Here is a 14,109-nt window from a genome sequence, read left to right as displayed (position 1 = left end):
TGCGAAACGTATGTTGTCTGCAAAGTAGAACGCCTTAGCACATCATAGGTACTTTGGTCACTACCTGTGGTACGGACCTTGTACTCGCCGTGCTATACCGGCTACAACGCAAGGTACCGTATATTGTCCCCGTGGCTAATAACGGTTATCAGTAATTAATATTCCTGCAGCACCTGATTTCAACCCAAAACATTTGAAATACCAGCTTCAATTGCAACGATTTCGCCTTCAAAACAGCTTTGGTATTTCCACTACTTTGTATTGCCAATGTTTCTCGTGTATTTCTGTTGTCATTCCTGTTACTACAAGCAGTGGATCTCGAATGTGTTGTATCTCTCGGCAGTTCGTTTTCTGTGGATAAGCGGCGCCGGAGGTTACCAAGCCCGGCAGGATTCTAGGCCCGCTTTGCCCGCACCATGTTTTAACCATGAACAGAAAGTACCGGGCAGGAAACGGGTTGACGAGTCATGCTTCGTACATGATTTGTAATGGTGTTTTCTACCATCTGAAGTTCTGGACTTTGGTCTATGGCCTGATTGCGCTGACACGATCATCATCCATATGGGACTTTTGTCTCTGGCATACGTGTAGCAAACTGAGCTAGCCGAAGCCCGAAAAGCTTGGCTGGAATGCTGCGATTGACTTTTGTTCTCGCCCTTCTATTTTGACTGTCTGGACGGGCGACTCTACTTGGGGTTTTGGTCTCTGAACAGTGGCATTGATTGTCATTGATTGTCATTGATTGCCGTTACTTCAATTCTGATTCTGCCGTGTTGCACAATGCCAGCGCGAGGCAACAAGGTCCTCGCGATGACCATAGGATTAGCCATCGTTTTGTCCTTTTCTTTTGTCCTGTTCAACGACGATGCCTACAGATCCGTTCCAGCCCAGTATGGACACTTTAGAAGATTCCAAAGGGTACCACTCCGTACATGATCTGATTGCCGCGATGATGAGACGAAAAGAAAAGTCATTAACCACTAAGCAAACAGGTTCGCATCTGCGAGACCACTCCTGGGGTGCGATCTTTTAGCGGCTACATCACCATACCCCCAAATGAGGATTCTCCCGTCGAGAGCAACATGTTCTTCATGTTCTTCGAGGCCAGAAAGTCCCCACGAAAGGCCCCACTGACTCTTTGGCTCCAGGGTGGACCAGGCTCGGGCTCAATCGGCCAAGCCGTGTCGGGCCACAGCGGTCCGTGCCGCGTCGCCGGTCCCGACGGCACGGCGACCGAGCTGAACCCCTGGAGCTGGAACAACGAGGCCAACATGCTGTACGTCGACCAGCCCGTGCTCACCGGCTACAGCTACGACGCGATCTCGCGGGGCTTCCGCGACGTGACCAGCGGGCACGTCACCCTGGGCGACGACGTCTTTGCGCAGATCCCCGGCGACAATGCCACCATCCGCAGGGGCGTCTTCCCCAGCCAGGACGGCAACAACGCCCCCAACACGACAGACGCGTCCGTCGCTCAGCTGGTCCGCTTCCTGGACATCTGGACCGACGACTTTGCCCGCTACCGCCACGACGAGATCAACATCTGGGCCCAGTCGTACGGGGGCCACTACGCACCCGCGCTGGCCAGCGCCCTCATGGCCCGCCGCCGCGACAGGCCGGAGCTGATGTCGGTCGCGTCCGTCGGCATCATCAACGGCTTCGTGGACATGCTGCTGCAGGCGCCGTCGTTGACGACGTTTCCCGTCAACAACACGTTCGGCATCAAGGCGTACTCGGAAGAGGTGGCCGCCCAGGCCAGAGCCATCCTGCCGACCTGCATCTCCCAGGGCGGCGACTGCCAGGCGCTGCAGCGCTCCAAGGCCAGGAGCAGGGGGGAGGTCGAGTCCGCCTGCGCGGCCGCCTTTGCCACCTGCTGGGGAATGGCGGCGCTCTACGACTCCCGGGCGGATCGGGGGGTTTTCGACATTGCCCACCAGTCGCTGGACCCCTTCCCGCCGGAGTACGTCGTCGGATGGCTCAACAATGGCAAGGTGAGGCGGAAGCTCGGGGCCAGGGTCAACTACACCGAGACCAGCGGCCCGACGGAGACCGCGTTTGCAATGACGGGCGACTTTATGAGGAGCTCTACCGATGAGCTGGTCGGTTTGATTGATGCGGGGGTCAAGGTGGCGTTGATTTTTGGAGATCGCGACTTTCGTTGCAACTGTAGGTGTTTCTTTTTGTTTCTCCTCTCCTTTTCCGTGCCGAACACTACCGGGTTTCATTCTAAAATTAGACTGACACACTACAGGGGTTGGCGGTGAGGCGGTCAGTCTCGCCCTCAATCACTCCAAAAAGGAGCAGTTCGCCGCAGCGGGGTACACCGACCTCAAAACCAACAACACCTACATCGGCGGCAAGGTCCGACAGCAGGGCCTCTTCTCTTTCACCCGAGTCTTCCAGGCCGGTCACGAGGTTCCAATGTATCAGCCCGAGACGGCCTATCAGATTTTCATGCGGACCATCACGGGCAGGGACGTGGCGACGGGGACTGTGGATGTTGTCAAGGACGCCGGCTTCGTCACGCAGGGGCCTCTGTCGGTTTTTGACGTGCAGCAGCCGCCTCCCCAGCAGCCGCCGAACGAATGCTATATTGATTTTTCGCCATTGGGGACGCGCTGCACCAAGGAGCAGGTTGCGGCCTTGACTAATGGCACGGCGGTCGTTGCGAATCGCGTCGTGGTTTCGCCAGCTGCTTGAGTTTTTCGTCAAGGAAACTTGGGTTTGTAGACTTGCGGGTCAAAGTCATACGTGTTCCAGTCACGAGGGACACTTGTTGACGATTATGAGATTAGCAGCCATCATGAGTACGAAGGCGATGAATTGAGATTTGCTACCACTTGTTGCACAAAAACTAGACTAGACCAGTTGAACTTCGAGGGCAGGCCGTGTGCTTTGGCAGAAAGGCATTCAGGGTCGTGAATATAGAGTTCGTGGTTCTTTCAACAGATTCAAGAGTTGTTTCACAGTAACGTTTGGCTCCACATCTCCGACCCCCCTAAAGTCCGGCCCCTAAAAATATCTACTCAGCCACGTCAACCCTTTGTTTTATTTTATAAATATCTAGACGAATTTTTCACTTTAGAACTTGATTTTTGAAGATTCTTGCTCCAAACTTTCCAATGAAACAGTACACTGAAAATCAGCTTCTTGCTGCCATTTCTGACATAAGAAATGGCAAATCAGTTCACAAAACCTCGCAAAAATGGGGTATTCCTCGGAGTACCCTTCACGATCGTTTAAAGGGGGCCCAGTCAATTCAACAAGCGAAAAGATCTTGTCAAAGGCTTTCACAGGAGCAGGAGACCTATTTGGCAGATTGGGTACTTGCGCAGGCCGCGTTAGGCCTTCCGCCAACGCATCAAGAACTACGCTATTTTGCGGAACGAATTCTTCAGGCCGCCGGAGAAAGAAAAAGCCTTGGGAAACATTGGGTTAGCCGTTTTATAGCCCGATATCCAATTTTGAAAACCCAAAGACCCCGGCGAATAGAAAATGCCCGGGTTAATGGGGCTACAACCGAGGTAATTAAATCTTGGTGGTCCTATTTGAAAAATCCCGTTGTCGATACTATAAAACCGGCCAACCGTTGGAATATGGACGAAACAGGTATAATGGAAGGCAAAGGATCTAATTGCCTGGTGTTAGGGCGTAATAAAATCCGGCCATTACAGCGAAAAGAGCCTGGAACGCGGGGTTGGACGAGCATAATCGAATGTGTATCAGCTACGGGGGCTGTTATACCTCCCCTCGTTATATTTAAGGGGAAAAACGTACAGCAACAATGGTTTCCAGCTGATTTAAGTCCTTTCGATACCTGGCAATTTCATGCAACCGAAAACGGGTGGACAAATAATGAAACAGGTATCGAATGGTTAAAAAAGGTGTTTATTCCGTATACCCAACCTTTAACCCCTGAAAAGCGGTTATTAGTTCTGGATGGCCATGGATCACATATAACGGACGAATTTATGCTTCTTTGCTTGCAAAACAATATTCAACTCCTATATTTACCCCCTCATTCGTCACACGTTCTTCAACCGTTGGATTTATCGGTTTTTGGGCCGTTAAAGGAAGCTTATCGACGTCACCTGGGATTTGTAAACCAGTTTTGCTGTTCAACGGTTGTTGGGAAACGAAACTTTCTACTTTGCTATCGAAAAGCCAGATCAAAAGCATTTATAGCAAAAACCATTCAATCTGGTTGGCGTACGACGGGGTTATGGCCGGTGAACTTGGCAAAACCACTTTTAAACCCTTTTTTGTTAGAAAATAGCAACGCCAACGTCGAAAAAGGTAAAAATAACGGCTTCCAAAGGGATAAAACACCGGAAAATCCAACCCAACAAATTAACGACCAGTCTTTACTTATTTGGAAAACCCCTAAAACGACCCGAGATATTCGACTTCAACTACAGGAAATTTCCCGGTCCGAAAAAAGTAACGCCACTTCACGGCTTTTGTTTGCAAAAGTCCAAAAAAGCTTCGAAACCAAGGATATCTTATTGGCTGAAGCTCAGCAAAAAATCAGTTTGTTAAACGCAAAATTGGAGGCGGTACGGCCGGTCAAAAGGAAAAGGGTGATTCCGGATCCCAACGAGCTTTTGGTCAGCAAAAAAAAACGTTTATGAAGCACAGGAAAATAATAGGGACTGTTTAGAAGCTTTGAACGATGGAGAAGAGGTTAGCGAACCGGGAGAGCCTGACAATGATTGTATTATTGTGCGTTGATAGGTTTACATTTAAATCGGTTTATAAAAGGGGTATTTCGTCGTTACATTTTTCAAGGGGGCCGGACTTTAGGGGGGTCGGAGATGTGGAGCCCAACGTTACCAGCAAGATCATGTTAATAGAGTTCTAACTTTGGGCGGGGATTACGCAAACTATAACGTTGCGTACCCCCTGTTCGGCACCCCCCCTGTTCGGCACCCTGAAAATCTAACAACGAAATGCCTACTTTTATAAACTGATTTAAATATAAAATTATCAACGGACAAAAATACAATCGTTTTCACGCTTCTCCGGTTCATTAACCTCTTCTTCATCAGCTAAAGGTTCCAAATTTTCTATATCATTTTCCTGCAATCCAATAATGTTCTGTTTGTTAACCAAAAGCTCGTTTGGATCCGGAACCACCCTCCTCCTTTTAACCGGCCGTATTGCCTCCAGTTGTGCTTCCAATAAGCTGATTTTTTGCTGGGCGCTAGCCAAAAGGGTATCTTTGGCTTCGAAGCTTTTTTGGACTTTTGCAAATAAAAGACGTGAAGTAGCGTTGGTTTTGTTGGATTGGGAAAGTTTTTGCAGTTGAAGTCGGATATCTCGGGTCGTTTTAGGGGTTTTCCAAATAAGTAAAGACGGGTCGTTAATTTTTTGGGCTGGGCTTTCCGGTGTTTTATCCCTTTGCAAACCGTTGTTTTTATCTTTTATAACGTTGGCGTTGCTATTTTCTAACAAAAAAGGGCTTAAAAGTGGTTTAACCAAGTTTACCGGCCATAACCCCGTTGTACGCCAACCAGATTGAATGGTTTTTGCTATAAATGCTTTTAATCTGGCCTTTCGATAACAAAGTAGGAAATTTCGTTTTCCAATAACTGTTGAACAGCAAAATTGGCTAACAAATCCAAGTTGACGTCGATAAGCTTCTTTTAACGGCCCAAAAACCGATAGATCCAATGGTTGAAGAACGTGTGACGAATGAGGGGGTAAATATAGGAGTTGAATATTATTTTGCAAGCAAAGAAGCATAAATTCGTCCGTTATATGTGATCCATGGCCATCCAAAACTAATAACCGCTTTTCAGGGGTTAAAGGTTGGGTATACGGAATAAACACCTTTTTTAACCATTCGATAGCCGTTTGGTTATTTGTCCACCCGTTTTCGGTTGCATGAAATTGCCAATTATCGAAAGGGCTTAAATCCGTGGGAAACCATTGTTGTTGTACGTTTTTTCCCTTAAATATAACGAGGGGAGGGAGGGCAACGCCCGTAGCCGATATACATTCGATTATAGTCGTCCAACCACGCGTTCCGGGCTCTTTTCGTTGCAACGGCCGGATCCCGTTAAGCCCTAATACTAGGCCATTAGATCCTTTGCCTTCCATTATACCGGTTTCGTCCATATTCCAACGGTTTTCCGGTTTAATAGCGTTAATAACCGGGTTCGTAATATAAAGCCACCAAGATTTAATTACCTCCGTAGTAGCGCCATTAACCCGGGCGTTATCTATTCGACGGGGCCTTTGGGTTTTAAGGATTGGATAACGAGCCAAAAAACGAGTTATCCAACGTTTTCCAAGGCCTTTTGTCTCTCCGGCGGCTTGAAGAATTCGTTCGGCAAAAAAGCGTAATTCTTGATGCGTTGGCGGAAGCCCTAAAGCTGTTTGGGTAAGTACCCAATCAGCCAAATGCTTTTCCTGTTCCGTGGAAAGCCTTTGAAAAGGGCTTTGTGCTTTTTTATAAGGTTGAGAACCTTTAAGTCGACTTTGAAGTGTAGACCTAGGTATTCCCCATTTTCGGGAGGTTTTTGCAATTGGATTGCCATTATTGACGTCGTTAATTGCAAATATAAGCTGTTTTTCAGTATATTGCTTCATTGGAAAATGGAGAATTAAAATCAGAAAAAAGTAAATCCAAAAGTGACAGATTCATCGAGATATTTATAATAGAAGTTGGAGGATAAAAATAAAAGTGTTGTTATTTTTGGGTGCCGAACAGGGGGGGTGCCGAACAGGGGGTACGCAACGTTAAAGCAAAAGCAAAACCCGGATCGTGTCATGCCAAAAATTATCACGAACCCGCGGACAATAGCAGTGTTTACACAAACCGCCAGCGCAGCTTCAAATGCACGATTGCCGGACCCAAAATGGGAGCAAAATTAAAGCATAAACATCATTTCATTATCAATAGACTGTTACTATTTATGAAACGACCGTTTATGCCTTTGAACATTGACCCAATCAAGCCTTTTCGAGCGGCACATAATGGACCTCGAAGACGCCTCCAAACTTGGCCAGAGCGGCCTGGTGATCGGCCATGCCCGGCGCCGACTCGCTGGCCTTGCTGGACTCGACCGAGTCCCACCCGGCGAGGGCTACAAAGATGTTTGCCGGCCCGCCCGGCACCGACGGGTGCTCCATGCGGTCGGCCGCCCAGCCGTACACGGCGCCCTTGAAGCCCGGCGTCTCGGCCGTGGCGATGCTGGCCTCCAGCTCGGCGGCGAAGGCGGCCTTGTCGACCGTGGCCGGCAGGATAATGGCGATGATGCGCGTCACCGGGCTGACGATCGAGCTGAAGGGCTTGTTGAGGCTGACCAGGTTCGTGTACGGCTGGGCGCCGCTCGTGTCGATGACGCCGGCCAGGATGCCTTCGATCTCGCTAAAGGCCGACGACGATTCGGCCGCCTTGGCTGCGTCCACCGAGTCCCACGCTGTTTACAGGAGTTGGTTAGTTTTGTTGCTTTTGGGCTGTGGTTACAGATTGGGGGGGGGGGGGGGGGGCGGGGGTACTTGCAGGTGAGGGCATAGAGCGATGGCGTGGCGCCGTCGAGCACACGGCCGTGGTAGATGCTTTCGATTCCGGGCTGCTTGGCCAGCGCCGCTCCGGCGGCTGTAAGCGGGGCCAGGGCGGCATCGTCAACGCCAGCCTTGATGGGAACCCAGGAGATGCGAGTGACAGACATTTTGTTTTGTGTGGATCAAAGGTAAAATGAGGTTTGAGTGTCAAAAAGTTTGAGTGATAAATCACGACGCTAGACCTGTAGCGGATATGAGAATGTGAGATGGATTGATTGTTGGATGGAATGCAAGCCAAGATCGTGAGCCAGAGTGGAAAGAAGCCTCATTTTAAGCTGTGGAAATTTAGGCTTTGCTTGGTGCAACGGAGTGTTTTGAGCACATCATGCTGTTGCTGTTCCAGCTGGCCACAGACTGCGGTCGCAATCATGCAAGAGATGTGAGCATAATCATGCCGTGGCCCGGTCGGATAATTAGCAGATCCTAACTCCGGCTCACCAGCTACTCTCTCGGTGCTCCAGCGTAAAGGGTTCAGGAGCATATTTTCTTAAAAAAAAAAAAAAAAAAGGACGCTCCTCTTGGGAGTCTCGCGTTCAAGGTAGTGAGGCTTGACGTGGCGCGCCCGAAATAATCAGGATTCAGGATGCCTGTCATAAGGTGTGAGCCAATTACCATTTGTGTTTGAGAAGGAGATCGGTCAAAATACACGGCATCTCGGAGGGGCCTTTAAAATTCAAGTCCATGTACAGTTAAACCTCGAGCACTAGCTGTCTGGTCAGCATCGGGATTTGTCTAGACTAAAAATCAGGTACATCGTTGCAAGGATGCGACACAAGTGTAGGTGGAATCTCGGTGTCGATCAATTGACCGTGTGACTAGGCTGACTGGGGATAGGTGCTAGCTACCACGGTATTAGGCGAAAAAAAAACACCCCTTGTCGCCGTGTATATATGCGTGGGCCTTTATTAACTTGACTGTTCGTGGGAACCGTCAAGTACCCAGATTATTTTTTTGTTCAAAACTATTACCAAAGTCGGCAAAGCCCACAAAGTCCACACCAGCGGACACTGTACAGGGGGCATTGATTTTTACCCTTGCCACTATAGTAATACTGTCCGATGTTTGAGAGAGATGGATCTGAACAGGGTATATTCCAGTAATAGGTCTAGACATCTGGCCTTGCTCGTCATGGGCTTTGGTGGGACGGACGTAAGTACTGGTAAACTTTGGTGTCGATGCAACCAAAAACAAACAACCGGGGCAACCCATGCATCCACGGTACTGCAGTGGTGGTGGCTTTAAGGTTGTTGGCTGTAAGCGTTTGATAGTTGAGCATCTCCTTCCAAAGAAAGTTAGGGATCTCGCTTAGCAGGATCCAAAATGTAAATCGAACACCCGCACCTCAAGCTTGTGGGAATGCTACCCAGCTGAGACGCATGGAGTTGCTTGGCTCTCACCGCACCCAAGAGAAGGCGGGTGTCATCCAGTGCGAAATGCAAATCAGTTAAATCGCATGTCAACCACAAGGCTTGACATTACGTATGTTGGACCACCACTCTCGACATAATACTGGGGCGTGTCATTAATAATTTTCAACTTATAATGGACTTCTTCAACAACATTTTCTAGGGCTTGGCTAGATTGAGGCAAGATTGGTGCTTCGAGAACCGATTTTGGTTGGTATTTGTCGGCGCGATATATTGATCCGAATTATACATTAGTGTGTACATTGTTCGGAAAATTGGCGATACGTTTCGAAGCATTTGAGTCGGTAGCAGTTTACCCAAAGGATAATCTGCTCGAATTCTCCCAGGCAGAATCAAGTCGTGCGCGTGCATAAATTCCAGTAAAATCGGTAACAAGGGTGGATTGTCTGGGGATTGCCTGGTGTCAGTCAACATGCCGAAACATTATGCTGGATGCTATAGTTCTCCCTCTTTATACGCAGTAGAGCCTTGGTCAATGCGGACTGCGGATTGAATTCTCCATATCAAGGTTTATTTATACAACTGCCCGCTGGGCTACAAATATAAGCGTTGCGCCAAGACAAGGCCGACGTTGCATTCAGGTCCACACTCTCTAAGCGGGCCGAGGTAGTTAACCATAACCGAAGGATGCAAACAAGCTTTTATCGCCAACATCAACAACACACGTGCGGATAGCTCCACCCCTGAGATGGCATCCCATTATCATCGCTGCCTTGATGTTGTATTTAGTTCGGTAGGCAGTTGATCTGAAGCATTTGACCAGACGAAGCACATGATGTATAGACCCATCGTAATTCAAATATGCTTTTCGAGATGCTGCAAGGGAAGTTCAGCCTCGTTCACATGTATGCAAAATTTCACAAGTCGTTGTTGCTTGTCGTTGCAAGCTGATTTCTATGCTCACGTAGCTACACGTTAAAACTGGTACAGCCTTTTGAATTCAAAGCTGCAGAGTGACTGATATGGAAAGCGCTCACACTTGGAGTCAAGACCAGAAACAAAGGCTGATCCATTGCATACAAAATAACTATGGACGATGATTACTCTTGTGCGCCAAATGACATGTGTAGGCAATGCGCGGCAGGTCCTTCCGCCTTTTTTACCTAGACACAAAAGACAACCCCCACTGAAGTAGCGACGTGCCTCTTTCAGCGCCAACAATAAACTCTCCCGAACAAAGCGATGCAGTGGCCTTGTGAATGGAGAGTGCGGATTAGGCTGGTGACCTGATCTCCATCAGGCAACCGATACGGGCTGCACCTTTCAATCCCAGGACAATCGCAGTAGTGCAATGCAGGAAAATGATGGGGTTTGTTCACATCAAAAGGCAGGCGTGGCGATTCAAACCTCAGTACGTACAAACTCTCACTAAAACTTTCTCAAGTTTATCGTGGATAATTTGATAGCAGGTGCGAATACTATTTTCACCATTACAAAAATAAAGTTTGAGTTACGGAAAAGTTCCAACAATTCTGGGTAGATATTTGTTCTAGAACACCAAGCTTGGCATAAAACTGAGACGAGTGGACGAGGAGAGAAAGGCCTCTACAGCATTACTAAGGCATAATTTTGGGTCGGTTTTGATGTTCTATATTTGTGCTGGCGTCCTAGGTGGTTCTCACCTGCCCAGTCAAGGTAGGGCTGCTGCTTGTCAGCTATGAGTCAGTCAGCTGGTCGACGTCAAAGTGCCAAGAAGAGACTGCGCTGGATCAATGGAAAATGATGGCGACATTCACTTGGCCCATTTCAGTCGTCAAAGTATGAGTGATCATGTATCAATTCGTGGTAGTGATGCTTAGTTTAGTATTATGGCTTATGGTCAAGTGTCCTTCAAACATTTCAGCTCGATAATAATGTCCGTTCCTTCTCTTGGTGCTCGTAGTTTGCTGCTACGGTCACTTTCCCCACCACGTTCCTTTTTGCGCCTTTTGCGCCTTCTTGGCCTCCTTTCTCTGTTTCTTGCTGAGCTTCTTCAGTTCTTTCTCCTCCTGCCCTCTTTCATAGTCCTCTCTTGACTTCTTGACCGATCTCAGCGGCATGCACAAGGCTCCAACCAGGGATAGGAGGGCAAATACAATGCCGACGTTGAGGGCCGACCGGATGGCTTTGTTATAGATGTCGAGTATTTGCTGGACCGTCAAGTTGGAGCCTTCGGGAACATGGATGTCCTTAATAAATCGCACCTCATCGAGGCTCTCCATCACCTCGGCACCGACCGGACCCAATTTGTTAAATCCGAGCTTGAGAGTCGCGGAAAAGGAGGCTTCAGCCACGGATAACATTAGAGCACCGCCAAGCATTTGGCCGAAAACGACGATACTTGTTCCGATAGGCATATCGACTGGGTCAAGGACCGTTTGGACCGCTATTAACGGCATTTGGAATCCCGTCCCTACCCCGGCGCCAAACACCCCGGATGCGAGAGCGACGTTAACCACGTCGGTGTCTCTTTCAAGCGATGCCAACAAAGCGGCGCCTATTGTCATCAGGATGGACGATATTACCATCATGGGCGTGTAATATCCGATTAAATTGAGGATTACGCCACCCAGCAGGAGCATAATAATCATGGATAAAAGCATAGCCAGCATTTTGACGCCCGACTGTTCGGCAGTATTGCTTTGGACCTTTTGGTACCAAAGTGGAAGCTGTTTGACGTTAGCCGAGTCAAGACCACCTTCTGGTCGGGCAAAGTCTTACAAAATATGTAATGGCCTCAAGGCCAGCGGCCGTGCAGCTGAAAAACCAAAAGCCAGCCCAAACTGTACGAATTTTGATCAACCTCGGAGGGATCATGGCGCCTTCTTTGCGAAGGTATTGCAAAACGCCAAAATTCACAAACAGCACGGCGCCTAGAACAAAGACGATACTAGTGTTGCTTCCGCCCTGTGATACAGTATGGCCTTTGCGAGGTTAGCATTGGTGCAGACGCAGAAGAGTCAATCGTCTTACCAATGTCTTGAAGCCCAAGCAAAATGCTTACGACAGCACCTAAAAGGATCGTTGTGCCTAATGGATCCAATAATAAAATCTTGTCCCTGGTGGATGTTGATAACAGGGCGAACCTTGCACGGAGCGTATTGGAATGGTCCAGGGGCTTGTTGGGCTCAGCAAGTACGTTTAGCGAAGCATTACTTTTTCTCTTTTCGTCCTGGAGCTTCTTTTGCAGGTCGAATTTGAGGCTGTCAGGATTACCGCCACCGGGATTGTCGCCACCAGGGTTATCATCAGGCAGCTTTAGCAGGAACATGACTGCAAGGGAGACAGCCGCGCTGCTTGGGACGTTGATGTAGAAGCACCACCGCCAGCTGAGCCTGTCGGCAAATATACCGCCCAAAAGCGGACCCAGGACCATGGCAGTACCCTCCATGGCCCCGATAACACCGGTCAAGACCGAGCGTTGCTTCAGGGGCAAAATCTTGGCTGCGATAATAAGAGCCCCGGACAAGATGCCCGAAGTCCCGAGGCCCTGAACCGCCCTTCCCAGGATAAGGACGGGGGAACTTGGTGCGATGCCTGCAATAAGCGACCCGACACCAAATATACCCACCGCGACCGAAAATATAATTTTGGGTCGGGCAAGGGTATATAGGCGGCCATAGACGAAACTAAAGGCGGCCGTCGAGGCCAGATACGCCGACCCGTACCATCCAAGATCGTTAAGTGATTTGAGCTCTGCGGCTATGCTGGGAGCGGCCGTGGCGACGATGTTGATGTCGAGTGCGACGAGGAATACAGCCAAGGCGAGCGCCACTGAAATGATGGCGGCGCGGCCGATAGACGGGTAAGTGAGCCCGGCGTCTGGATCCCGTTCGGACTCGGCGTCTTTTTTGGTTGCAATGTCTTGTCTACTTGCGGGGTCTTGTGGCGAAGTAGGACTGTCGGGCATGCTCGAGATGCGTCGCATGCGGACGAAGCCCAGATAGGGCGGGATGAACTCCTTGGTCAGGCGAGCCATCTGCTGCTCAAAGTTGAGATTTGTCAGGTTGCTCTGTGCGTCAAAGTCGATGGACTGCTGCCTCTTTCGTCGATCAGGTGCCGGCACCTCGCCGATGTCTTTCCAGTATTTCCCGTCGTCCACGTAGCTGTCTGCCAGACTGCCGTTGAGCGTCGTCGAGGTGTAGGCGGTGGAGGCAACACTCGGCGGTCGACGTATGTTGCTTTTGGAGACGGCGTAGTCCACCTGGTCGTCATTCCCCCGCGCTGGGGGAGGTGGTTGGACTGGACCGGCCATGGTGTTGGTTGGTGAAGACGACGGGGTCAAAGGTATTAGGGGAAATGATTTGCTGACGTGATGTGGGAGATTAGCAGATATAGGTCGAATCCGACATGGTGGGAATCAAGGTTGAGTGAGCAAGCGCTCCAGGCGTCGTAAAAGGAGAAGTGATCTGAGCAGAAAGCAGAGGGCTCTGCCAGCCTTTTGCGTCTATTTGCCAGATCGATCATATGGCCATCGCTTCCCCACGACCCCACCCAGTTTCCCATGCCGTTCTGTTCTTCAAACTTTCACAGAGGAATCTTGAACATCTGATCTGACCTCAAGACCACGCTCAGGCAGATCTCGCCCACTCTTTTGGAACTGTTTGGAATTATTTTCATATCATCCAGAATCCCAAACGAGCAGCATGGGACACCATAGAAACTGCTGGGCGTCGCCAAGGGGCTCAGCGTGCTAATCCTAGCCACGGGGCTCACGTGTAGATTAACGCCTTTGCGGCTTCTCGGTGCCCTTCTGTATCAGCCTACAAGGTGCGGCATCGCGCAGACTCGGCAGGCTCGCAGAGGTACGTCCTGCAGAGGTACGTCCTGCATAGGTACATCCCGCATAAGACATGCTGCATTGGCACTTCCTACGTCGTCCCTACCAGCTACCGCCCACGCCATGAGTGACTCCGATGTACCGGACTAGCCAATGTGGATCTTACGTGCCCGTTCATCGATTTGATACCTTTACTCTTGATGCGGTGTAAGGGACTTTGATATGTGGACCTGTCGAGACGATTCTCTGATACTGCAAGGATTAGGAATATTCTCAGACCCACAAAGCATGCCACCAAATACAAACATCACAGCTCAGGGGTGCCATGAAAAGCGTTTTACACCCCCTTTG

At 49.5% G+C, this 14,109-nt stretch overlaps 4 protein-coding genes across 4 annotated transcripts; 2 read left to right on the top strand and 2 right to left on the bottom strand.

Annotated features, from left to right (window-relative positions):
- Positions 1 to 780: 780 nt before the first annotated feature.
- On the top strand, positions 781 to 2,700 carry MGG_07861 (carboxypeptidase S1; the record flags this gene model as incomplete). The annotated part of the gene is made up of 3 exons (XM_003713050.1): positions 781 to 918; positions 993 to 2,166; positions 2,252 to 2,700. 3 exons carry the CDS (start codon positions 781 to 783, stop codon positions 2,698 to 2,700), a joined length of 1,761 nt encoding a protein of 586 aa, XP_003713098.1.
- Positions 2,701 to 6,957: 4,257 nt separating this feature from the next.
- Positions 6,958 to 7,679, bottom strand: MGG_13884 (uncharacterized protein; the record flags this gene model as incomplete). Its single annotated transcript, XM_003713049.1, has 2 exons — positions 6,958 to 7,427; positions 7,553 to 7,679. The coding sequence occupies 2 exons, from the start codon at positions 7,677 to 7,679 to the stop codon at positions 6,958 to 6,960; spliced, it is 597 nt and encodes a 198-aa protein (XP_003713097.1).
- A 1,021-nt stretch (positions 7,680 to 8,700) lies between these two features.
- On the top strand, positions 8,701 to 9,020 carry MGG_16949 (uncharacterized protein; the record flags this gene model as incomplete). The annotated part of the gene is made up of 2 exons (XM_003713048.1): positions 8,701 to 8,721; positions 8,841 to 9,020. 2 exons carry the CDS (start codon positions 8,701 to 8,703, stop codon positions 9,018 to 9,020), a joined length of 201 nt encoding a protein of 66 aa, XP_003713096.1.
- Positions 9,021 to 10,894: 1,874 nt separating this feature from the next.
- On the bottom strand, positions 10,895 to 13,233 carry MGG_07859 (uncharacterized protein; the record flags this gene model as incomplete). The annotated part of the gene is made up of 3 exons (XM_003713047.1): positions 10,895 to 11,647; positions 11,700 to 11,902; positions 11,952 to 13,233. The coding sequence occupies 3 exons, from the start codon at positions 13,231 to 13,233 to the stop codon at positions 10,895 to 10,897; spliced, it is 2,238 nt and encodes a 745-aa protein (XP_003713095.1).
- Between the last annotated feature and the right edge of the window lie 876 nt (positions 13,234 to 14,109).

Source organism: Pyricularia oryzae, chromosome 3 (assembly GCF_000002495.2).
Source record: "Pyricularia oryzae 70-15 chromosome 3, whole genome shotgun sequence".
In the NCBI taxonomy this organism is placed as follows: domain Eukaryota; kingdom Fungi; phylum Ascomycota; class Sordariomycetes; order Magnaporthales; family Pyriculariaceae; genus Pyricularia; species Pyricularia oryzae.
This window is presented reverse-complemented; position numbering and strand designations above follow the sequence as displayed.